General features: G+C 37.3%; 1 protein-coding gene across 16 annotated transcripts; it reads left to right on the forward strand.

Moving 5' to 3' along the window:
- The first annotated feature begins 233 nt into the window (after window positions 1-233).
- On the forward strand, window positions 234-25762 carry LOC114290548 (pterin-4-alpha-carbinolamine dehydratase 2, mitochondrial). Of its 16 annotated transcripts, none has more exons than XR_014340143.1 (7): window positions 272-462; window positions 847-1118; window positions 1222-1307; window positions 1423-1546; window positions 17540-17608; window positions 19042-21248; window positions 25445-25762. XR_014340143.1 is itself a non-coding variant. In XM_082887375.1 (6 exons), exons 3-6 carry the CDS (start codon window positions 1263-1265, stop codon window positions 25531-25533), a joined length of 327 nt encoding a protein of 108 aa, XP_082743501.1. In that variant the 5' UTR covers window positions 296-462; window positions 847-1118; window positions 1222-1262; the 3' UTR covers window positions 25534-25762. The 16 variants fall into 16 exon arrangements, 7 of the variants coding, with proteins under 7 accessions (XP_028090292.2, XP_082743502.1, XP_082743503.1 ...); XR_014340146.1 differs by having other exon boundaries at window positions 324-462; window positions 831-1118; window positions 17746-21248; XR_014340142.1 differs by having other exon boundaries at window positions 327-462; window positions 831-1118.
- Window positions 25763-27030: the final 1268 nt, after the last annotated feature.

The following is a 27030-nucleotide window of genomic DNA, read 5'->3' on the forward strand; positions in this document are numbered from 1 at the left end:
TTGTCTTTTTGGACTAAAAAATTGAGATTGAAAATATGGATGTTTGGGTTAACTTTTTGACTTTTTATGAAAAAATGTGTAATAAAAAATTGTAAAAATTGGTTTGTAGAGGAAAATTTGAATTGGGAGTTGTGCAGCCGTAATTGTTGACTTTTGGTGAATAGTGTTAACTTTTTAACTTTTTGAGTAACTTTTTGACTTTTTGACTTATTTGAGATTTCCCAAACTTAGGCTAAATAAAACACATTTTCAACCTTTACAATTTATTGGTAACTAACCCAAAATTTGATGGCTTAAGTCAAAAAAATTTAATTAAAATAGGTAATTAAACCACGCTGAAAACCTTATCAACACATTCCGCCTCTCTCTCTTAACCTCCCGCCTCCCGTAGCCTCACCATATCGCGTCGCCGTCCTTCAGCCTCCTCGCGTCACCGCCTTCAGTGGCCGTCTTCCATCTCAGGTATACTCGGTCTCTCTCAGATCAATCTCTCTCTGTCTCTCTCAAATCTCTTAGGTCTCTTTGTTTTTTGTCTAGGGAGGTTACACAATTTTTGCCACAACTAATTGATATATTTGAAATAAGCTAATAGAAATCAGTGTGAGAGATCTGAGATATGGAATTTGTAACAAATCAGTGTTATATATGGAGCTGTTGGAGTTTGTGTTGTCACCCTCCAATATGATTGCTGTTTGTTCTAGAGAAGGATTTAGGGCCATCTAGATTAGATTGGGTCGGATTTTTTTTAAATTTTTTTATTGGGGCAATCCTCCATTTGGTCTTCTTAAGTGTTTGAAGGCTACCTCTCACTTATTTGTTGCCATTTTAAGGTTATTTTTCAATCAGGTTATAATTTCCAACCGATCGGTCGATTTTTTTGTGGTGGCAAGTTGGTTATCAATCTGCCATCCGCGGTTTGGTTATATTTTTATCCTTAAACTGCACTGTGCGCATCCCTACTTATGACACTACTTCAGTCGCTAATTAGCGGTGCTCTTGGCAAGAGAGGGTGGGCTGTGTATGGTGTGGATTTTGGAAGAAGCTTGTCCAGTTTGGGAGGGGAAGGGGGTTTAATTGATTAAAAAGAAGAATCAACCTCAACCAATATGCCCCCTTAGGTAAGACCACAAGAAAAACAAAAGAGAAATTCTACAATTGGGGATAACTTGGTTACATGGAATTGCTTATTCCTTGTCAGTAACAATTTGCTTGCCACGTCAGATTTGTCAACCAAGAAGTGTGTGGTATGCGACTCGCAAGATATGAGTCCCATGACTGAACAAGCAGCCCATGAGTTGATCTCAAAGGTTTGCGTGTAGATCTGAGTTTGACATCAATTTTGTTCTTTATATAAAGTATTTTTTGGATATACTGTTTGTCATTTAGGTACTTATCAATGGGGGAAAAAATTTTGTTGTTTAGGTTCCTGAGTGGAACTTGGTCAATGACGGTGGTAGACTGAAGTTAAGTCGGTCATGGAAAGTCAAGACCTTCTTGAAAGGTTTGGAGTTCTTTCAGGCCATTGCTTATGTTGCTGAAGCAGAAGGTATCTCACTAATCTCAGATCGTAATTCACCTACCTTTCTGGCACTCTTTTAAAATCTTGACTTATGGGTTTGTGTGTGTTTTTAATGCATGTTGGAGATGATGTGCCTGCATTCATATTTATCTTTGGTTATGAATGCAAATAATTGGTCTTGATGAACACACAATCTGAAGCCACAGTTCCAACCCAACATCGTTATCTTAAACAAAATGCACCTTGTCTTTGATGTTGATGCCTACAATGACGTGACCATGTAGTTGAGGAAATACTAAATCTGGAATGTATCTAAATTGACATGCATTGAAGACATTACAAATTCTAGAGAACAAGTTGAACAACCTTTTTACTTGCCTTTAGCATTTTGTTATGAATGATCAATTGCTCGTTCAAGTCATGCTTGTTCATTCATATACAAGTATTTCTGCTTCTTCATGCTATACTCATCATTTCATCTAGTAGAAAGGAGCTAGAAAATATTAAGTCTATTGAGTTGGTAATAGCGAACCACCATTTTAGAATTATTTTTCATATATGATTGATTAATTTTGCATGATCTGTTTAGTGATCCATTAACTTGGTAAATACATATTGGTTCATCTACGGACATATGTGAAATGCTGTAGAAAGATCTAGAAAAAATTGAGTTTAACATGTTGGAAAGAATGATTCACCATTTTAGAAATTATTGAACATAAGATCAAAGCATATTTTAGCATTGTCTGCGTAGTGATCCATTAACTTGTTACACACATATTGGTACATCTATGGACATATATGAAATGCCAGTTACTAAAACTGGTTACCGAAGTATTTTTTATCTAATTAACTCTTCTCGAGCTTATCCTCTTGAGCTGTCAAATAGACTGTTTCTGTCACGCCCCCAAACCGCCCCTAGTAGTTTGGTGCCGTGATGGCCAGTAATCCGAGATTACCGAAGGCCGACTTACAAAATTCACACACAATCAGAGTACAATATACGGGGCTCACAAGTGCGGAAGCAATAATCTAAAATACAAGTGGTCCATAAGAGCAGTGCATAGTCAAATGGAATGGCATACATCTTTTCATAACTTATAACTTGATTACAAAAGTACATGTTACATCTTGGCAAAGGGCTTCTCAAGCCGACATAAATATAACACATGAAATACAAAACATGGAACATGATCTTCAGGATTGCCGACATCCTTACAGCCGACCAAACAAGCATACAAAACACACATCTTGGCGAAGCCGACCTCTTGCTTATTACCTACATATATACATAGGGAGGGTGAGCTTGGATACTCAGTGAATGGTATAAGTAATAAAGGGGTTAAATGAATGATTTCCAAGGTCCTTGTCAAAACAATACATATATCATAGCTTGTTCAAAACATGGGATGAATCAAGTTCATCGATCAAATCTTGGTCTTTCAAATCTTGCTTGGGATGTTAAATAACATCTACATAATACATGGGGTGATGACATATCAAGACAAGAGTGCAGTTGCATTATAGTCCCCTGCAACTAAGGACTTTCAAGACAAGAGTGCAGTTGCATTATAGTCCCCTGCAACTAAGGACTTTCAAGACAAGAGTGCAGTTGCATTATAGTCCCCTGCAGCTAAGGACTTTCAAGACAAGAGTGCAGTTGCATTATAGTCCCCTGCAGCTAAGGACTTTCAAGAAGTGTCATCAAAACAAGATAGTGCTTAATATACAAGTAGGGATAGTCATTCATGCTAGATCAAGTACTTTTCAAAACAAGGCAAGACGAGATTTATGAAAGCAAGTGTAACATAGCTTTATTAAAAATACCACTCACATAGTTCTTGGGATGTCGGGATCAGGGCAAATGTCCAAGTCCTACAAACACATGGCAAAGTCTATTGAATGTACTCTTAAAAACAAGCTTTACATGAATGCAAATGATCTAGGAAAAACATGCTGGAAACATCTAGGGAAAACATGCTGGAAATACCTTGGGAAAACATGTTGGAAAATATCTAGGGAAAACATGCTGGAAATACCTAGGGAAAACATGCTGAAAAACATCTAGGGAAAACATGCTGGGAATACCTAGGGAAAACATGCTGAAAAACATCTAGGGAAAACATGTTGGAAATACCTAGGGAAAACATGCTGGAAAACATCTAGGGAAAACATGCTGGAAATACCTAGGGAAAACATGCTGAAAAACATCTAGGGAAAACATGCTAGAAATACCTAGGGAAAACATGCTGAAAAACATCTAGGGAAAACATGCTGGAAACATCTAGGGAAAACATGCTGGGAACATCTAGCGAAAACATGCTGGAAAACATCTAGGGAAAACATGCTGGGAACATCTAGGGAAAACATGCTGGAAAACATCTAGGGAAAACATGCTGGGTACCAAACAGGTCTTGGAATGGATGCACAGAAATGATCTAGGCAAAAATGACCTAGCTGAGTGAACTCAGGAGATCTTGGCCGAGGTCCCACACCTCTTGGCCGAGGTGTGATTACCTAGGCTTCAGTATGCAGCTGCCTGCCGAGGTGTTACAAGGTGCCGGCAAGGGTGTACCATGGTCGGCCTAGGTGTGCAGTGGTTAGCCTAGGTGTGCATGCAAGATAAACTAACGTGCAAGTGATCATGCAAGGTAGGCCAAGGTGAGATACGATGCTTGGCCTAAGTGTGTGATCTAGGCAAGAGTGGTCTCGGTGATCACACCTAGGGAAATGAAGCCTGGAAATCTGGGTTTCATCCTTGAAGAACATGGGCATGAAGAACATGAAGAACATGAATGCTAAAATCATAACTTGTTATTATAAAATCTGAGGTTTCATGCTATGAGTTCAAAAACATGGACCTGGGTACCCATACTTGAAAATCATGCAAGAACAAACACAAAAACATGGGTTTAGGCATGAGCCTTCGGATCAAAACATGACTTTTCTTGAAGAACACCTGAATGCTATTTTCTCCTTCTAAAACCGAACTTCAAAACAATGCATGGCTTACAAATCATTTTCAATCATGCAATGCAATAACATAAACATAAAGAATATCATGAGCAGATCAAGAATCTAACCTTAGAACGCGGATCTAACGGTTGGATCTCTAGGAATCAAGCTTGGAAATCTACTCTCTCTCAAGAACTCTTCTCCCTCTTCTAGAGCTTCTCTCTCTACTCTTCAAAACAATATACAACAAATGATGGGTCTCTCCCTCTGCCGGCTGACTTAACTCTCAGCTCGGCCACGTGGCAACGACTGGTTGGTTCTCTTCAAAAAGGTGATGGATTGACAAGACAAGGTTCTGACAAGGCGTATCTAACAAGCTACTCGGGATGGCACTCCGGCAAGTGGTGACATCGGCTAACAATAAGACTTCGGCAACTAAGATGACAATGACCTCGGCTAGGAAGGACAACACTTGACTAAGCTGTGCCACACCTTGGCCTAGATGTGCCACACCTCGGTCTAGGTCATACCACCCCAGGACAAGATCACTTGGGTGCAAAGGTAACATCTCGGCCCAGATAATACACATCTCGGCCTTGGTGATTCATACCTCGGCCTAGATAATGACATCTCGGCCAATATGTCAAAGCAAAGCTGGAGGTCAAACAAAGGGGTTCCAAGATACTTCTAGACTGAAGATGACCTCGGCTTGGAATGATCTAGGCTTGACATGACCTAGGCTTGACATGACCTAGGCTTAACATGACCTAGGCTTGACATAGCAAGGAAGGAACAAAACATGCATACAACACTTAGGCAAATCACATAAGCACAAAACAAGACTGGTACCTTTACTTAGGCAAAACAAGTCAAAGTCTGCGAATGCAAGCTTAACATGACAAAATCATGCAATGTACATGAACATGACTAAGACATGAATGTGGGTTATTACATACTTCTCCCCTTAAAGAAGTTTGGTCCCCAAACTTCGCTTACCTTGTTCCCAAAACGACTCCCGATGTCGAGTTCTTATCTCTTCTTATCTTTTCTAGCCTTTACCTTGGGACAATCCTTAATACGATGACCCATCTCGCCACATTCAAAGCAAGCCCCCGATACCCAATGACAAACTCCAAAATGTCGCCTCTTGCAACTCGTACATGTCGGCTTACTATTACCTTCTTGCTCTGTGTTGCTGGAACTGCCCATGTTCGCCTTCCTCTTAGCATTGAACGGTACTTTGCGATTCTCATAGTGCTGTCTCTTTTTCTGTTTCTCCCCCAAATTCTGACTCTTGTTCAAGTTGGTTCCTGTCAGGATGGCCTTGTCCAGTGCTCCAGAATACGTCGGCATGTTGAGTAATGTGCCATCTTCATACAAGGTTGACTGCGGCTGCACTTGTGGTACTGGAGGAAGTGGAGGTGGTACTGCTTGTCGGCCGTCCGTCTGCTCGGCCTGAGTGGATGCGGCGTCAGTGTTCTGTTGTCTTACCTGCCTTAACCCGCGTGTCAAACCTTCGACCAGTTCTTCCAATCTGTCTATTCGGTCTTCAAGATAGCCTCGGCCAGCTGGGGTTTTACCTCTTCTCATGGTGCTGGGGGTGTGGAGGATGTGACACTTAGAACAAAATGAACAAATGAACGTGCATGCAAGTGAACATGATCATGCCGATGTAACAAAATGCTCATGCCGAGATGATGCACACCTTTTCAAGTAGCAAGCAACATGATGCAATCCTAACATTCTTCTAAGGGACATCCTATGCTCTTTAGGACTCAAAGTGTGTGAATAACGTACTATAAGGATCTTGTGCTCTGATACCATTCTGTCACGCCCCCAAACCGCCCCTAGTAGTTTGGTGCCGTGATGGCCAGTAATCCGAGATTACCGAAGGCCGACTTACAAAATTCACACACAATCAGAGTACAATATACGGGGCTGACAAATGCGGAAGCAATAATCTAAAATACAAGTGGTCCATAAGAGCAGTGCATAGTCAAATGGAATGGCATACATCTTTTCATAACTTATAACTTGATTACAAAAGTACATGTTACATCTTGGCAAAGGGCTTCTCAAGCCGACATAAATATAACACTTGAAATACAAAACATGGAACATGATCTTCAGGATTGCCGACATCCTTACAGCCGACCAAACAAGCATACAAAACACACATCTTGGCGAAGCCGACCTCTTGCTTATTACCTACATATATACATAGGGAGGGTGAGCTTGGATACTCAGTGAATGGTATAAGTAATAAAGGGGTTAAATGAATGATTTCCAAGGTCCTTGTCAAAACAATACATATATCATAGCTTGTTCAAAACATGGGATGAATCAAGTTCATCGATCAAATCTTGGTCTTTCAAATCTTGCTTGGGATGTTAAATAACATCTACATAATACATGGGGTGATGACATATCAAGACAAGAGTGCAGTTGCATTATAGTCCCCTGCAGCTAAGGACTTTCAAGACAAGAGTGCAGTTGCATTATAGTCCCCTGCAGCTAAGGACTTTCAAGAAGTGTCATCAAAACAAGATAGTGCTTAATATACAAGTAGGGATAGTCATTCATGCTAGATCAAGTACTTTTCAAAACAAGGCAAGACGAGATTTATGAAAGCAAGTGTAACATAGCTTTATTAAAAATACCACTCACATAGTTTTTGGGATGTCGGGATCAGGGCAAATGTCCAAGTCCTACAAACACATGGCAAAGTCTATTGAATGTACTCTTAAAAACAAGCTTTACATGAATGCAAATGATCTAGGAAAAACATGCTGGAAACATCTAGGGAAAACATGCTGGAAAACATCTAGGGAAAACATGCTGGAAATACCTAGGGAAAACATGCTGAAAAACATCTAGGGAAAACATGCTGGGAATACCTAGGGAAAACATGCTGAAAAACATCTAGGGAAAACATGTTGGAAATATCTAGGGAAAACATGCTGGAAAACATCTAGGGAAAACATGCTGGAAATACCTAGGGAAAACATGCTGAAAAACATCTAGGGAAAACATGCTGGAAATACCTAGGGAAAAAATGCTGAAAAACATCTAGGGAAAACATGCTGGAAACATCTAGGGAAAACATGCTGGAAAACATCTAGGGAAAACATGCTGGGAACATCTAGGGAAAACATGCTGGAAAACATCTAGGGAAAACATGCTGGAAAACATTTAGGGAAAACATGCTGGGTACCAAACAGGTCTTGGAATGGATGCACAGAAATGATCTAGGCAAAAATGACCTAGCTGAGTGAACTCAGGAGGTCTTGGCCGAGGCCCCACACCTCTTGGCCGAGGTGTGATTACCTAGGCTTCAGTATGCAGCTGCCTGCCGAGGTGTTACAAGGTGCCGGCAAGGGTGTACCATGGTCGGCCTAGGTGTGCAGTGGTTAGCCTAGGTGTGCATGCAAGATAAACTAACGTGCAAGTGATCATGCAAGGTAGGCCAAGGTGAGATACGATGCTTGGCCTAAGTGTGTGATCTAGGCAAGAGTGGTCTCGGTGATCACACCTAGGGAAATGAAGCCTGGAAATCTGGGTTTCATCCTTGAAGAACATGGGCATGAAGAACATGAAGAACATGAATGCTAAAATCATAACTTGTTATTATAAAATCTGAGGTTTCATGCTATGAGTTCAAAAACATGGACCTGGGTACCCATACTTGAAAATCATGCAAGAACAAACACAAAAACATGGGTTTAGGCATGAGCCTTCGGATCAAAACATGACTTTTCTTGAAGAACACCTGAATGCTATTTTCTCCTTCTAAAACCGAACTTCAAAACAATGCATGGCTTACAAATCATTTTCAATCATGCAATGCAATAACATAAACATAAAGAACATCATGAGCAGATCAAGAATCTAACCTTAGAACGCGGATCTAACGGTTGGATCTATAGGAATCAAGCTTGGAAATCTACTCTCTCTCAAGAACTCTTCTCCCTCTTCTAGAGCTTCTCTCTCTACTCTTCAAAACAATATACAACAAATGATGGGTCTCTCCCTCTGCCGGCTGACTTAACTCTCAGCTCGGCCACGTGGCAACGGCTGGTTGGTTCTCTTCAAAAAGGTGATGGATTGACAAGACAAGGTTCTGACAAGGCGTATCTAACAAGCTACTCGGGATGGCACTCCGGCAAGTGGTGACATCGGCTAACAATAAGACTTCGGCAACTAAGATGACAATGACCTCGGCTAGGAAGGACAACACTTGACTAAGCTGTGCCACACCTTGGCCTAGATGTGCCACACCTCGGTCTAGGTCATACCACCCCAGGACAAGATCACTTGGGTGCAAAGGTAACATCTCGGCCCAGATAATACACATCTCGGCCTTGGTGATTCATACCTCGGCCTAGATAATGACATCTCGGCCAATATGTCAAAGCAAAGCTGGAGGTCAAACAAAGGGGTTCCAAGATACTTCTAGACTGAAGATGACCTCGGCTTGACATGACCTAGGCTTGACATAGCAAGGAAGGAACAAAACATGCATACAACACTTAGGCAAATCACATAAGCACAAAACAAGACTGGTACCTTTACTTAGGCAAAACAAGTCAAAGTCTGCGAATGCAAGCTTAACATGACAAAATCATGCAATGTACATGAACATGACTAAGACATGAATGTGAGTTATTACAGTTTCCTTGGCCTACCTTCTCTTCGGTCTTCCCTTGTTCTTGCAGTGCTTCCATTGGATCTAAATCAGCTCTATACTAGTGGATCCACTAGATCTGCTTAATAAGACTTGGAAGACCATCTTAGTTGACTTTTCCTCATTTTTTACTGATGCCACCTGGAACTTCTAACAGAACAGATGCCTTCGTTTCTTTCTTAGTTTTATTTGGTTGCATACTTTTGCAAAGCTATCACAAATTTGTTCGTCCTTTAAGTGAGATTTTGGGATCCAGATTTGTGCATAATGCAGTCGAGAAAGAGGCTTGGAAAAGTAGTTGTCTCTCAAGATAGAGCACATGCATGCATGCATGCTCATTAGCATTCATGTAAAACTTTCAGGGTTGAGAGTGGCTTTAGGTTTAATAGGTTCACCTCCAAAATGAAATTCTTAACCAAGTGGGTTTTGCTCTTTTGATGAGTTCAACCCTGTTAAAGTATATCAATAGCCATGTAATACCTAAGTTATATAAATCTTAGTTTGGTATCCTTCTCAAAGGGAACGTTAAATTGAATTGTGATGGTTTTGTAATAGTGCTGCAAATGAGCCAAACTATTTACAAACGTGCTAAGGCTCAACTTGACAATTGTCTAGTTCAAGTTTGTTCAACAATTTAATGAACCAAGCTTGTGCCCAATTTCTAAGTTTATGTGGTAGCTGTCCACACAAGGTATAGCTTGACTTGTTAGTGCTCATGAACATGCCTTAATGGCACAAAGGTAAAATTTTAGTGTTCAGTGGTTGCTTCAGTAATGCTGAAATTTTGAATACCATTAACCAATGTGCTATTTGACAATGACTTTTGGTGGAATGTCATGGTATATATAGATTCTCAGCATAAGCATTACTTTTATTTGCTTTTTGAAACTTGCAACCAGAAACATTTTGAAAAGTTTCCAAGATACTAAAATTAGAGCCTAGGACTATTAGAACTTGAACACTTGTGCATATATTAAAATCCATTTACATGTTAGGGAATTACCCCTACTAGCACCAAGCATAACATTAATATAAAGCAGCAGAAACCCTAGACTTTTGGGGATGCTTTTAATTGATTTTTGTGGCTAAAAGGTCGTGAAAGCCAAACAAACTGCTTTTAGGATTTATATGTGGTAACAAAAGCATAGGATTTTGAGAATGAAAATTCAAAAGTTTTGGTGTTGTTTGAGGATTTTGGGCACTGTGAATAGAAACAATGTGTGGTTTAGATATATATATTTTTTTTGGGTGCTATAGTCCCATGAGAAAAATTTTGCAATTTTGTAAAATAAGGTTTAAAAGAGGAAAATAAAAGCTAGGCAAATTTGGTTCTCTGGTTTTAGAGGTTAGTGTAGAGAAATTATAAAGAAGAAGAAGAAACCTCTATGAACTACACAATCACGAAGAAGCTTCAAAATCGTAGTTGCACAATGCGGGGGCGGCAGAGCGAGGGAATATGGAGGTTTCTAAGGTGGGAATTGCATATATTTTATATATTAAATGTATAAAAATATTCTAACAATTATTTTTTTCTATTTAGTTATAATATGTGTTAAAATTTGAATTATTATTGGAAATTGATGTCAACTAGAAATTGATTTTGTTTAAGTATGAATAAATATTATGTAACTAGAAAGTACTAGAATAAATTTGAGTTGTTTTTCTTTTGTTTAGTTGAGATTTGTATGAGAGGTTCTATTTCAATTGGATGCGAGTTTTTTTCTCGACAAGAACGAGTTTCTTCCTCAAAGGGTGTGAGTTTCTTATATGTTTCTGATTTGAGAGCGCAAAATTCGCGTTTCTCCGTAACAAATATCACCCAAGTAGTAGTTTTTTGCTACTGAGTTCAAAATAGCTCTGAAAACTCTTTAAAATTTATCTCCATTATATTAGAGGCATTGCATTACTTTTTATGGACTTTGGAAACTTTCTACGCCAAGTAGGATTATGAAATTAAATCTTTGACTTCTAAATCCAATTTAAAACTAAATAAGATCCATAAATAAAAATCCAATTATATAACTTGACCCATATTACCGACCCTTACAACTCATGCACAAAAATTTCTTAAAATTACCAAAATACTCCTAAGCTATATAACTTAAAAAGGCATATAGAAACCAATAAGATTAATAGTTGGTCTAAGGTGATGTTTGATAACTCAATTCAGCATTTAAAACTAAATGTATTAAGTCAAAATCAATTAAATTTATTTGATAATCAAAATTAGTATCACTTAAAATTTAGGTGACTCCTAAAATGTAAGTTAAAAATTTTAAATAACATGATTCTTATTTAATACTGACTGAATTTATAACTACTACCACCACAATCACCACTACTACTACACCCCTACACCTACCTGCCATCCCCACTTTCACTGCTACTGCTACTACCACCACTACTACTGCGATTGCCGCCACTACAACGCCCACCATATTGCCATCGTCGCTACAGGTACTACCATCATTTCACTACCACCACTACGGTTGTTGTGGCCACCTTTACTACCTCTGCTACAACTACAACAATCCTTCGCCTCCATCACCATAGCTACCATCATCCCGCCACTACCACGTCCACCATATTGCCATCGTCGCTACAGGTACTACCATCATTTCACTACCACCACTACACTTGTTGTTGCCACCTCTACTACCTCTGCTACAACTACAACAATCCTTCGCCTCCATCACCATAGCTACCATCATCATTCCACCACCACAATCACCACCCTCACTATGCACCACCATCGCCACCTCTACTACCCTAGTGTTATGAAAGGCACACCTAGGCCTAAGGCTCACCATCCAACATTTTCTGGACAATTTTCATGGTTAGAATCCTAGATTCGTAGCTTTTCCCTTCCTTTAATGTTCTATTTGGTTCGTTGGAAGGAGATAAAATGAAATGGAATAGTCATTGCTTAAGCTTCCTTACAGAATGATGATTTCCTTACAATGGTAAATGATGGTTTCATTTGTAATGTACTGTTTATTATTTTTGTAGACAGCTAAATATAGAATGAATATTTTGATGGAATGATCATTTCATTTTACTCCATTCCAGTTAACCAAATACTACCTACCTAAGAGGTCAATGAATTATCATTCCATTTTTACCTGAAATTATGGTTAAATTTTACTTTGCACCTCTATATTTTATATCCAATCTCACTTTGCTCCTTAACCTTTTAATTATTTTAGTCAACACCCTAAATTTCGAGTCAAGTTGAAATTTGTTCCAATTGTGTAAAGTCATTTCGAAAACTAATGAAAAACAACCACGTGATTGTACTAATTACATTTAGTACCTCGTACTTTTATTGAAATCTCACTGTGGTCCCTCCACTGTAGTCCTTAGAACCCATGTATTTTTATCAAAATCTCAATTTAGCCCCTTCATAACTTTAGTTTCTTTGTTAATTTTTGAAACGGTGTTATTCGATTGAACCCAATTTAATTATAACTTGACTCGAAATGTAAGGAGTTGACTAAGACAATGAAAAGTTTAAGAGGAAAAGTGAGATTAAATATAAAATATATGAGTGCAAAGTGTAATTTGTCATAAAACTATTCTTTTAAACCATACACTACATTCAAATATAAAATTTCCATATCATGCCCTACCCCTAAAAAAAAAAAAAACAACAAATTTAAGTTTTTGCTCAAACTTGCGTATCATTTGTATGCAAGGGTACCAATGAAAAAAAAAAAAAAAATAGCGTCTATTTTCTCTGGTTTTGTTTTGTTTGTTCCTTTTTATTCTTTTAAACTTTTTTCTTGACCAATAATTTGTTAGAAGTGAATAAACACTTACAACTATATTATTGTTATCACCATTATAGTCTGCAAGAACTTGTTCCTTATTTGTTAAGAACAAGTTCTTTTATTTATTTATTTATTTATTTATTCTTTAATTATTGTTTTGTGGGCAACTCACACTAGCTAATAAAAAAAATCCCAAAAAACAATTCGCGTGCGCACAAACACTAGTTCTGTTAGAATGTGGTAGTAATCATTTTTCTTTTCCTTATAGTTTTGACAACAGTCATTTGTGTTTATTTTAATTTAGTATGCTGTTGGACATATTCTATATTATTATATTAGGTTTAAATAGTTAGGGGTATTTTGGTGATTTAAATAATTGTTGGACATGAGTAATAGTCATAGTCCGTGTGTTATAAATTAGGTCAAGTAATGTTATTTGAGTTTTATTTGAAGTTCTAGTTGGTCTGAAATATTTGCAGTTACTAAATATTCTCAGTTTCTAAAATTAGAGTTTCATTCCTTGTAGGAGTATGAAAAATCTAGCAGCTTATAAATTTGCATGTAATCTTTCTTTTCAATAAAGAGTTGAGCTATGAGAATTCGAGATTGTGTTTGTATGAACTTGTCCAACTGTTGCGATGATGAAACGTTCTTCTTCTTCTCCTTGTTCTTCTTTGCACACATAGCCACGTACCCAAGTTAGTGTTCTGTTACTGTTCATAGCTCTAGAGCAACTTCCTTTTCAACGACTAAACTCTTACTAAAGTTCAAATCATCTCCAATATTTTTCCTTACCCTTTGGTCACTAAATCTACACTTACTCTAAAACATCTTAAAATAGTTGCTGCATAGGGAAATCTTTCAAGCAATTCCCAAAATCCTGTTTAAAATTAGCCTTTTACATCTAGAAACCTAAGATTTTTTTTTTGGTTTCAACCTGAACCCTAGAAGCTTTTTACAACCAAACCACCATAATTTTTACTTCAGGTACATTCTAAGAAGTTGGCGTGTTGTGTTGGACATTGACACAACATGACATGACACGACATTCATTAGACACTTCTTGACACTTGTCGGAGACGCCACCGAACATGTCCTACTATTGTTTAAAATTTCTTATACTCCGTTACTTTTTAGACACTTGGGAACATGTGTATCGCTTAAGCACATGAAATACATTACAAGTTTAGATAAAATAATTTGAAATTCAGTGATAAAAGAAAAAAAATGTAAATTTATACCGAATCTTTTCTTTTAGACTTTAAAAATTATTCTTACATTGATTTATATATATATATATATATAATCAATATATGAAAGAAATATTTTGTGCATGTCCCTAACATGTCATATCCTACATTTTTTTGAAATTTTTGTGTTGGCACATTCGTGTCCGTGCCTGTGTTCATGCTTCTTAGGTAGGTAGCAATGCTCCCAAGTTTCCTAATGCTGTCTTGCATCAAGTTTGGACATATTGTATTCATTGTCAACGTTGAGAAGGGATCACATTGGATGTCTCGAATAAAGACTATGAATGTTGCGAGTAATGCAAATTTCATTTCTACCTAAGGGTGCAACTCGGGCGTGCTCGGTTGAGTTGAAGAGTTGTTGAGTCCTATTTGTGCTGAGTGTTGTTCAGGCTCACTCTAGCACGACCTCTAACTTGAACTTGTCTACCCAAGCTTGACCTAACCATAATAACTTGAACTTGAACTTGAACTAGAACTAGGCCTGAATTGCTCTAATTACTCACAAATTTGAATTTTTTTTTTTAAATTTTTTTTATTAATTTGTTAAAGTTAACCTTATTTATTTTTGGGGGGCATAAAATCATTAATAACATCCAAACAAATAATTTATTTGATAAGAGACAGAAGAAAGTAGAGAATTGAGAAATTGCTGCACTATTACAATGGTATTTGTCATTTCTAAGTCCTAAAGGGAAATAGCAGGTGTTTTTTGTGTTGTGTTATTTGTGTATATAATGTGTATAGTTAATACGATCCAAAGGTCAAGATTATCTTAAAATGATCAAATGGTTAATATATCTATACTATATATAAAGTGAACAAGTGACTTAGTATCCTGAAATTTCTTATCTCCTTTTGCCAAGTATCCATTCTTCTATTTATCACACTTGGTGTCTTGAAGCTTCTTCTCTCCTTTTGCCAAGTATTCATTTTTCTATTTAAAACAAAAATTTAGATAAAAGGAAGGAGTGAGATTTGAACCTTAGACCTAATATTTGATGAAGAAGACTTTACCACTTTTAACACACAACATATAGTAAATAATTTATTTTTCTTTACTTATTTAAATTGTACACACATCTTGTGTGCCAAGCGCTAGTATATATATATACAATTTAGGCTTCAGGTTGCTTGGGTTATCCTGTGTCATTGCCCAAGCTCACCCAAATTTAATTTGAGCTTTTAAATTTCTACCCAAACCCACACCAAATTCAAAAATATGCTACCCAAGCCCTAATATTTTTTGGGTTGGGCTCAAGTGCTTGGGTTAATCACGCCCAAGTTGCACCTCTAGTTTTACCAGGTTTTCAGGCAGTTGACTACTTGGCACACATCTTATTTTTAAAAGTCACAGTGAGATTAGGAATTGTCCCTAGAGATCTGAGTTATTTATTTTGCTGGGTGGGACTGCAGTAGTATTTGTCAGGTTAAGCCTAATTATCCATGCAGGGTATAAAACAATGGAGGTTTTTGAATGGAGCATGTACAATGTGAACTTGAGGCTTATGCACCATGACCTGATGAAACAAGATTTGATTTGGATATATTACAGATTTCTATTTTTTCTTCATGTCAATTCCACGTCCTGTTAGTAGTCTTTGTGATTTGGACATAACTGGTGGGATATTCTGGCCACTAATTAACCTCATTCCTTGTTACTGGACAACTTTCAATCATGGCTCACCTTGCAAAGAGAAGTCGGTGTGTGTCAATCTTCTTGTCAACAGGACATTATGGCCTTTCTCATTTCCATTATGGTCCAGGTTCTCAAAAAGTTCCCTAAAAGACCTCCGTTTGGTTTGCTTTTCAAATCACAATTTGACAGTCCAAAACCCCAATACCTATTTGGTTATGGATTTTCAAAACCCTTTTCAAACTATCAATTTCAAAACTCTTTTCAAAACTTATAACTAAAAAAGTTTTAAATTTTCAATACTCTTTTTAAACCTTATAACCAAATAAGTTTTAAATTTTCAAAACTCTTTTCAAAACATATCTTTCAAAATTAATTTCAAAACTCTTTTGTACGATTTGATGTTATGTTGAAAATTTTTATGAAGATATTTTTGATTTATGTTCAATGAAACTTTGTAATGCAAACTATAGTCATCATAGAAAAAATTGAAATAGCATGATTTGTTATTTCGAATAAATTAAAAATTAATTTTCTATTTAGTGGGCAAAATCAGCTAAATTTAAATTCGATAGACTGATGAGGAATTTTAAGTTGGTTTTAAATATTGGTCAAACATTTTGTTATGTTTTAGATATGTTTTAGATATATATGGACAATCCAAAAAATATACGTAAACAGTAAACAAAATATGAATAAATGAAAAACAAATGTAATAAATATAAAACGTTTTAAATGTATGTAGATTGAGTGAATATAAATCAGAAAAGCAGTTTTAAAATTTTAATTTTTTTTTTACAAACTAATATATACATATGAAACTCTGCCCTATAGATTATATTAGATGTATTTAGAAAGTACATTTAGATTACGTATATAAAAGAAGTTAACAAAATTGACTATAATATTGTGAAAAGTTTTGACTACTGGACAAAAAAAGCACAAGACCTAAAAAAACTCTTTTGAAAAACTAGTTTTAAAAACTCCTAACCAAACAAGTTTTCAATTTGCAAATTTCTAAAAACTACTTTCAAAATATACAATTCAAAAATTAGTTTCAAAAACTAATAATCAAACAAGTTTTAAATTTTCAAAACTCTTTTCAAAAACTTATCTTTCAAAATACAACTCAAAACTAAACCAAACGGACCCTTGACGTGTATTATTTAGTGCCTCTTTCAACCACAGGAATTAGAAGCGGAACGAAATTACTGAGTCTGTGTTTGGAAAGGATGCATACTTAGGAGAATCACACTTTTTTTCTTCTTCGGCTGGTATACTTTGTAGTGTTACCTTCTTTCTCTTCATAATAAATTGCTGCTATTATAGACGTTCTTTCTTTCAATTTGTAGGCATTCTACAATTATGCAAACAGTCTGGAAGACTGCTTCCACTGCAGCTATTGTGTTCTATGGTTCAATCATGGTATCACTAAGTTTGAGATAAAATTGGTTGTTGTAATGTGGAATTATGCAGTGCCAAGTCTGTGTATTAGAATATGGATTTTCCATATTTGTGATTCCATTGAAAATGATCCCACTTTGTGCCCCTTTCAAAAACTAGGGCCCAAATCTTATAGGATGCTACAATGCAGGCTTACTTTCTTAACTTGGTCCGCTTTTTGATACTTATCCATATGTCCTCAAACAAAGTAATATGCAATTTATTAAATTATGTGTAGTTGTTTAGGTGCTTTATATTATTAAAAATATCAAGCATTTGTTGCAGGTCATCATCCAGATCTTCATCTTGTTGGATGGAACAATGTCAAAATTGATTTATGGACACATGCTGTTGGTAAGAATCATATGTTCATTAAGAAAACCTTTGCAATCTATGGTTTACTTTTAGTTTATGTGAGTAAAAGTTGCTTTTTCTCTTCGGTGGGCAGAATTTGTTGTGAAAATATGACTAAATAATGTTTTGTTGGACAGTATTATGCTTAAAAGACTGATGTCAGCCGTGGGCTAATCATAGTGATGTGCAATAAGAGATTAACTACTTCCAAGTCTAAAGCCTGTCAGCTTGGCTTTTGGAATAGTTTGAATGATATATGATTGTGCTTCACACAGGAGCAATGCTGACAATAATTGATTTTGTAACACCCCCAAATAGTTACACAAGATTCGGATTTACAAGAGTAAGATGAGAATAAGGTTTGGAGTGAAATGAAGGAGCTCACACTTAAGAAGAATACATTAAGGAGATAATGACTCACCCTCCGGATACATACATATTCATTCCACAAAAATCATGGTTCACAAAATACATAGACATACAACCTATATTCACATCTCAACGTCAACATGAATATAAGGCATCTGCACAAGTCCATTAAATTCACAAAGTAAACTAATTGCTTTAAGGCATTACACAAAATAAAGAGGGCATTCCCTCCATCAAATAAGTTGCTCTAATAATTACTATTTAATTACATCAATGACCCTAAGCTGTTTTCACAAAATCACAAAAGGAGCTTTTCAGCTCATCAAATCTGCTATGTCAACCACATGGCGGCAGCACATCATCTGAAGCTGAAAATTTGTTATCCACGAGGGGTGAACCGAAGTCCACTAGGAATCTCTATATTTATGCAATATGCGTAAATATGGAACATGATCATGATGCAAATCATACGTACTATAGTTTGATGAAATTTCATACAATCAACATAATTTGATGTACAATATACACATACATAATTCGGTTTAAATTCGATCTTTTTCCAATTATATCATCCACACGTAATCATAGGGTGTGTTTGGCAAATGCTATTTTTTAGCTTTTTAGGCTAAAATTCACATAAAGACAAAATAGGCTAAAATAGCTAATAAGACAAAATGTCACATCAAATCCATAATCATTTCACTTTTTCTCTCACAAATATCATATCCAACTTCAATCATTTTTCCAAACACATTTTTTAGCCTACTAAAATAGCCAAAAACTAAAATAACCTACTAAAATAGCAACTTTCCAAACACTCACATAATGAATCCCTAGGCTAGTATCTGCCAGTGGCCCTATAAGTAGGAACCACCGAAACTCCCCCATTTAACTGGTTATCAGCCGAAGGCACGTGGTACCCATTACCGCCCTGGTTTTCTGTCTTTCACCATGGACACTCTCGTCATCGTAATTCTCAAAACCATACTTTCTGGATTCATTACTCATCAATTGACCAATTAAAAAAAATCCAACTAGTAACTAACTGTAATAGTAATTTGAAGTCACAGAGAGAGCAAATGAGTTGAGGATTGAACACAAGATTATTATCATTAAAATCAATAAAGGGGAGTTAGTGTAGATAATTGAAAGGAATCGGGCTCGAAGTTTTGCTGTGAAGATTGATTTGGGAGGAGTCTTCTGGCCATCGGAAGCTTTGCTGGAGGTGTGGAAAAGATTCGGTGAGCGAGTTTTCTTTAGCAAGTACAGATGTAGTTCTGCTGTTTTTTGCCTTCAAAGGTTCAACTATTAGAGAGGGGCTTTCGTTGAGCTATCCAAGTGGATGGCAGGGATTAAAAGGAGCACCATCATTATTCCAGTTGTGATTGATGGTTGAGGTGACTGAAATGGATGAGTTGCTTCAAAGGATCATTCATGGTGGCATTAAAGGTAAGAAGGTGGGCAAGGAAGACATGAGTAGATTCAGGGAATATCAGTTATCAAGGGCACACAAAGAGAAACCCATTGCTAGGGAATTTGGGTGTCAAAAAACAGGGGCAAACAGAGGAAGTTCATATGCTGAGCTGTTCAAGGGTCAATCATCAATTCCGGCATTGAATAATATTAGCCTTGATCTGGATCATGCAGTGGTATGCAACAGAACTGATTTCTTCATTAGCTGGGAACAAATTGAGATGGAACTAAGAAAATACCTCATGTGTTCTGTCACTCCTTGTCCGTTCCAGTTAAATCGAGCTCTATTTTTCACCATCAATAAGGAACAGGCTGCAAGGTTTGAGTGACTCCGTCTGCAATTTTTTGACGAGGGTGTTGCGGTGAAGTTGGAGAGTTGGTCTGATGATTTGCATAGATGTCCTAATGTTATTGCGTCATATGGTGGTTGGGTAGCTATCTGTGACTTGCCCTTTCACCTATGGAGTAAGAGTACATTCGAGATGATTGGTTCGAAATGTGGAGGGCTGATTGAAGTGGATCGCAGAACCAGCAACTTTGAAAATCTTTTTCAGGCAAGGCTGAAAGTGAGAGGATTTGACTTTGGGTTTTTACCATCCAATATCGATGTCATGGTGGATGGTGTTTCAGTTACAGTTCGCTTGAAGACTTCGTCCAAACGTATTAGAAGAGAGGTTTCCTGACAAGGTTCATCAGATTCCAGCGTCGGAGGAAGGGGAGACAAGAAGTCGGAAGGGACAGGAGGGACATGTGGCATCTTGGAGGAGGGCAGACAGTTGGGAAGGCAGAGTTCAATGTTTGGTGATGAATACGAAGAGGCGTAGGCTTTAGGGGCAAGATTTGTCAATGCAGAGGGGAGGTCATGGGATGACACGAGGGATCCAGAGCATGGGCCTATTGGACATGCGGACCAGTCTTCTGTCCAAATTGGGGCTGGGCTGATGCTCAAAAATGGGCCTAGAATTACTTTGGGTCTGTCTCACACTCAACAGACTGGCCTAGGAGTTATTGAGGGTTCTGAAAATCGTCAAAGTCCAGAAGTTTCGTGTTAACCATAAGGGAGCTGACCCAACAATCAAAGAGGGCCCAACCCACTATCATCTTGCTGTAGGGGTTGATCTGGGTTGGTCTTTGAACCTGAATTCTGGTTCGGGTCATGTGAACCCACGGGTTAAGGACTCAGCAATTGTGTACAGCGAAGAGGAAGAACGACAACGGGAGGGATTTGCAAGGGCATATCATGATCACATCACAATTAACAATGAGACTTTGGACCCAAGCTCACAGCTCAACCCGAATGAGACCCATCTGGGTTACAATCCAGCTTGGATTATGATCAGATCGGGTTCTCTCTCCTCGGCAACCAGATGGTCAAGAGAGGGGATGGCGCGACCTTTGTTTCACACCAAGACAGCTTCGGCTTGTCATTTTCAGGATTTTCAGGAGGATAATTATCGAGTTCTTACTCCAGAAGAAATGCAACTAGGGCTGGCAGATGCAGTGGACAGATCGACCGGGGATCTACAAAAAGCAAGAGAGCTTCCAGAAGTTTGGGCGGACAGGCTTTTGGAAGGCGAAAAAGAGCATGAAAATTTGATTCGCAATGTGGAAGGGGGTCGTTTTGAGATTCATTAAGTGTTGCAAGCATTGGATGATTATGGAAGTTCCAAAAGCTCAGATTACCTATTGGATGAGGAGAGTAATGGGGCTGTACAAGAGGACTCTCAACAGTTTCTTCAATGCAGATTGTGCTATTGAGGACAACGACAATGAGAGGGTTTCTGACACTCAGAATCAGGTCAGTGCTTCTTCTCATAGGGAGGGTCAAGCTTTTCCAGATTCTTTTTTTCCAGGAGATGGGGATAGGGGATAGGGATAGGGGATAGGGATAGGGATGGGGTTCATATGTCTCACTGTCCTATTTATAAATATAATGTCATTGAAGTAGTTTCTGGAGGAAATGATAGGAAATGATAATCAAGGGGTCACCTTTGAAATCCCTAGGGCCAATTTGAGTGTTTCTATCATTAATTCTAAGTCCTTACATGCCAATAATGCTCAAGGTCTCTAGTGATCATTTGGACAAGGGGGTAGTTGATGTTAGTGAAAGGGAGGAGGAAGCGGATAGATGGTTGGAGGAGTTAAGCGCGAAACATGCCCAATTGAAGAGAAAGAGGTGCCTCATTTTAAACAATTGCTTCGAGTTATGGGTTTGTCACTTGTGAAAATCAAGGATACTTTTGGTTCATTTAGTAAGGAAAGTAGGGTCATAAGGGGGAAGTTTCTAGAAAGGATGGAGGGAGTTGTGGAAAGGGGACAAGGGAGTTAAGGAATTTGGCAAGTTCCGTTAATTATGAGAAGAGGCAAGAGGAGGTTAGGGGTGAAAATGTTTCTCAATGAAGATTATCAGTTGGAAAGTGAGGGGTTTGGGTTCTTATAAGAAGAGGGGGGTAATTAAGAATTTTTTAAAGAATCATCAACCCCAGATATTGTTATTTTTGAGGAATCCAAGGTGGAAGTGTGCGACAAGAACTTCATGAAAAGTATTTTGGGAACTAGGCATAGGAGATGGGCTTTAGTGCCATCTGGTGGTAGATCGGGGGGGTGTTTTGATTTATGTGGGATGAGAGGATTGTCTCAGAGTGTGAAACTATAGTGGGTTTCATTATCAATTAGGTTTAGGAATCTTGATAGTGTGGAATGGTGGTTGACTAGGGTTTGTGGACCTAATAATCCTTCTAGGAGAAAGGATTGGTGGGAGGAGTTATATGAGTTATTTGGGTTGTGCACCCCAAATTGGTGTTTGTGGGGGTGGGGGGATTTCAACGTGGTTAGGAAGATTTTTGAAAGGAATTTTGAACAAAGATGAGGGGAAGAAGGATGAGGGGAAGAAGGATTATGAGAGATTTGAGGTCATTGGAAAAGTTTATGAGAGATTTCCTTTGGGAAGGTCAGGATGAGGGGAAGAAGGATCACTTGGTGAATTGGGAGATTATTTCATTCTGAAAGGAAAAAAGGGGTTTGGCAATTGGCAACATTGTGGCTAGGAATTTGGCATTACTTGATAAATGGTTATGGAGATTTCCAATTGAGAGTAATTCTCTATGGCATTCTATTATTAGAAGCAAGTATTGGACTCAGGATAATGGTAGGGATTCACAGATGGTTTTGAGGGGAACTTGTCGTGCTTCTTGGAAGTCAATTTCTCACATCTATCTACTTTGGTCGTGTTATCTTTCCGTGAGGGTGGGCAATAGGAAACTTGTTTGATTCTAGGGGGATCTTTGGATGGGCTTTTCCTCCTTTGCCTATGATTTTCCGCATTTATATAGAGTGGCTTTGTCTCATAATTGATCATTTTTGGCTCCAATCTATTGGAATTTCATTTTTTCTAGGAATCTCAATGTTAGGGGGACTATAGAATTGATAGTTTTGTTGTCAAGATTTGGTCATTTCTCCTTGGTTCCTCTTTTGGAATATAAAAGGATTTGGGCTCTTCATTCATCGGGTATCTTTTCTTGAAAATCCTTTTTTCACAAAATCATTGACAATCCTCAAGTTCCTTAGTTTCCTTTTTGTAAAAGAATTTGGAAGGCTTGTGTTCCTCTTAAGGTGAAGGTGTATATGTGGTCTTTGGTTCAAGGTGGTATTTTGACAAATGATACATTGCAAAAAAGGAGACCTAATCGCTCTCTAAATCCTCAACAGTGCATTATGTGTTGCAAGGATGGTGAATCATTGGATCATTTATTTTTGCATTATCCAGTTGTTTTGAGTTTATGGCATAGATTGTTTGTTTTGAGAAATGTCATGTGTCTGGCCCCCAAAGGTAGTGTGCATATGCTTCTAATTGACTTTTATGTTTGGGAGGATCGAAAAAGGCCAAAGTGCTTTGGTTTGTACCATCTTTGCAACTTTTGGGTTTTGTGGTTGGAAAGAAATGCACGAATTTTCAAAGATAAAAGTCGGGATGCGGATTTTTCGTGGAATAAAGTTTGTCACTTCTTTTTAGGCTTCGGTGAATCTCCTTTTTAGGGGAATTCTTTTGTTTTTGTTAGCTAGGGATTGGCTGTCAGTGTGTGATTCGTAGATTTTGTTTGTTTGGGTTATGTTTTTTCTTTCTTTTTTTCTTTTTGTAGAGGATGTCTTATTCTCATTTCTTCTTTTTGTTTTATCAATAAAATTTTGTTGTTGATCAACCAAAAAAAAAAAAAAAAAAGAAGTAATTGCAAGTCTCAAATGGCTCAACAATAATCTAAACAATTATATCCCAACACTTCTTGTACTTAAAAAGATGCAACAAAATTCTCAATTTCAACACCCAACAACAATTCTAACATTTTAAGGGTAATGTATCACAATCAAAACCTCATGATTTCATCAACATTTAAATAATTCCAATTTTGTTTACCAATTTGATACAATTCAAGAAAAATAGGGTTTGTCTAGAAAATTGGGGTTTCCCTCCCCACTTACCAATTTCACCATTGATTTTATACCCAAAACATTTATTGATGAGTTATAATCATAGAGATCCAAAACTTGACCCAATCGAACCCACCCTCTTGCATATGAATAAATATTTGGCATTTGTATAGAAATTCCTACCACACATTCTCAAGTAAACACATATTAAGCTGTCCAAACTCGGATTTTCTTTGATGGATGTAAGGCCCTTAAACTAAACATCCATTAGTCCATTTGTTTAATTATTTTTTTTTTTTCACTTCTTATTAATTTAATTAAGAATCCCAAAAGTCTTAATACTTAGAAATAGAAATCATTTTTTGTCTTTTCAGTTCTTAGTCACTTTTGAGAGAACACATTCACTTTAGGGATTTTTTTTAATTATATTCCATCTTTCAAAGAAAGCAATCTCTAAAAAAGGGAATCCTTGAACTGGCTGCAAAACAACACAAAATATATTTAATTTTATGAAATTGAATGTTTAATTATTACAAATTGCAATATACTTATAATTTATGTAATAATATTATTTTTTAAACTTATATTCACATGTGTGAATGTATCTTATAATACACCATACGATATGATACCTGATACATAAAGTTGGTACGACGATGCACGATACGTATCATGATTTGACAACATTGCTTACAATGAATGAAAAATGGGTTAACAGTTTATCCACCATGCTTGCAATGGCAAGATAGGCCACATCTATCTTATTTTATCTTTGAAGTGCATCCGCCACCACGTATTTTAGTTTTATCCTTTTATTTTCTCTAAGAGAAATTTCCATGATTTTGTCCAGGAGAAGGCGGAGGCAAGCACTAGTAGCATTGTAGTAGTCCATTATAAATTTGTTGTCCTGACTTTCCTTTGTTCTATGAACAATTCATCTTTAATGGATATTCGACAATGTGTATTTTAGTATTTTTCTTGGTACATAAGCTAGTCCTTAGCATGTGCCCAATTAAAATGCCTGTAGCATTGAAGGACACTTAATGTTGGAAGACCAATTGAGGGTGGTGGCCAAGTTTTGGCCTCGTGATATTTATTCCCTAGGCAGCAATTTGCATGAATGTTACAATTAATTGTCACAAATTATTATTATTATTTTTAATTATCAATTATTGAACTTTTCTGTGAATAGACAAGAAAGTAACATTTCCTGGACTTCATTGATCTGCAACCAACCAATATTATTTTTTAGCAAGCAATTTATGTATATACTTGCAATATATTATTATCCACAAGTTTTGTAACATAAATGGTCTGGTTTATATAAAAGTTTTGGACTACCCAATTTTGAGCCAATCAGGTGTGGACCTGCCACAACCTGATTAGTATGAAGTAATTAAATGACCCCGAAAAATGAGAAGTATAATATGAAATAAGCCATTAGGATTCCATTAACGTATTTCTGGGATCATTGTTCTGCAATTTGCTTTAGGCCATGACCTTTTGTTCATTTGGTCAAATGGTTGTGCAGGGAAATGCATTTCTGAACATGATTGACTTCTTGTGCAGGTGGACTTACAGAAAATGATTTCTTACTTGCTGCTAAGATTGACGGGCTTCGCGTGCAACATCTTCTGGGTAGAAATGCTACCTACTGACTAATGGACATAGATATTGGGTATGTAAATGTCAAGCGGTAGTACTACATCTCTGTGAAATTACATTCTTTTATGGTTGAATTTCTCTTAATAAAGTTTCATGTAAATTACTTTGCAAACATGTAATAGTTTGAGGCTAAAGATATGCCCTGACCTTGAGGCTATAGCTTGTGACATGTTCTGGTTACATTTGCAAATGTTCAATGCATGGAAATTATGTATGGGGAAATTCTATTTGCACACCATAGAATAATCTCAGTACATATCATGGGAGCTTCTATTTCCACATACCACATTACCTAAGTTCATACACTTAATTTTTGAATTTTTAGTTTAGATGTTGATTTTTGAACAGAACTATTTGGTTTAGAAATGAGTTTTGTTTGAAAATCAACTTCCAAACCAAAGATAACCAAGTAGTTTTATTCGGAAGTTAATTTATGAACAAAAAAGATGCGTGCCTTGTGAGGAAACCATGTGTGGAAATAAAAGTTCCCACACACCTTTCAAAATTTTAATTATCATTTTGCCCTAATCATTGTGGACAGTATTTTAAACCTAATATTTCAGTACACACCACTAGCCACAATTAGCCACAACTACATCACCAACTCCCCCACCACTATAACTAGTCAACCCCTTCCCTAGCCCCCTACAATTGTCAACCCATTACCCAACCCTCCCTTACCCCTCACGTGACCCAACCCTTGGTAGCACCCTCTTCGGCCTACTCCCATAGCACCCTCATAGTGTTTGTGGTTGCCGCTACAACTTGAAACCCTAGATCTAAGGAGGGGCAAAGAAGAAGAGAGGAGGCGATGAGAGCGGGGTCTGGGGAGGCGGCTATGACAGGAGGATAGGGAAGCTAGGGAGGGCCCTATGATGGGTGGATAAGGAGGCTGGGAGGGGATTAGGGTTAGCAAGTTGGACAAGATGAGAGTAATATGAAAATTGATAGTGTGAATTAAGAAAAACTTCAAATTGTATGGTGTAAACCTAAACAAGTGGTATCTACTGAAATAAGTATTGGTGTGCAAAGACTTTCCCTTAACTTGTGGCCAGAGTGGTAAAAGAGAGGGGTCCCATGCGATTTGTATTAGAGTTGTTACAATCAAGCCAATACCAGAGAGAGGGAGGGGAGGGAGCGTACGACTCAGGCAAAACATCTTATGAGACCTCAAAGTACCTACTGAATACACAGCCCTATACATGTTTGCTGAAACAATTATTTTTGGAGTTCTAACTTTCAAATTTATGATGTGAAGGATCCACACAAGGTGGTAATTGCACAACTTATTTTCTTGATGAGAGCCAACTGTTAGAGGAGAAAAATGGGTTATATCTTGTTGGTATGAAACATATGGATATTGTTAAGCTACATGGCTCTAATATCAAATTTGTAACTAGAGAGAGGAAGCACGAGGGAACCGTAACACAACTTTTTATTTATAGCATTAGGTTCGATACTTGAATACAAGTTTTTGGGAGAGAGATCAA

This window comes from Camellia sinensis, chromosome 9 (genome assembly GCF_055761805.1).
Source record: "Camellia sinensis isolate YWXY chromosome 9, ASM5576180v1, whole genome shotgun sequence".
Classification (NCBI taxonomy): domain Eukaryota; kingdom Viridiplantae; phylum Streptophyta; class Magnoliopsida; order Ericales; family Theaceae; genus Camellia; species Camellia sinensis.

Bases quoted from the DNA above. Each gene is read 5' to 3' on its own strand.
- LOC114290548 (XM_028234491.2), top strand. From the start codon at position 1,263: ATGAGTCCCATGACTGAACAAGCAGCCCATGAGTTGATCTCAAAG. The intron at 1,308-1,422 runs GTTTGCGTGTAG...TTTGTTGTTTAG, and splicing joins CCCATGAGTTGATCTCAAAG to GTTCCTGAGTGGAACTTGGT. The intron at 1,547-17,539 runs GTATCTCACTAA...CATTTGTTGCAG, and splicing joins TTATGTTGCTGAAGCAGAAG to GTCATCATCCAGATCTTCAT.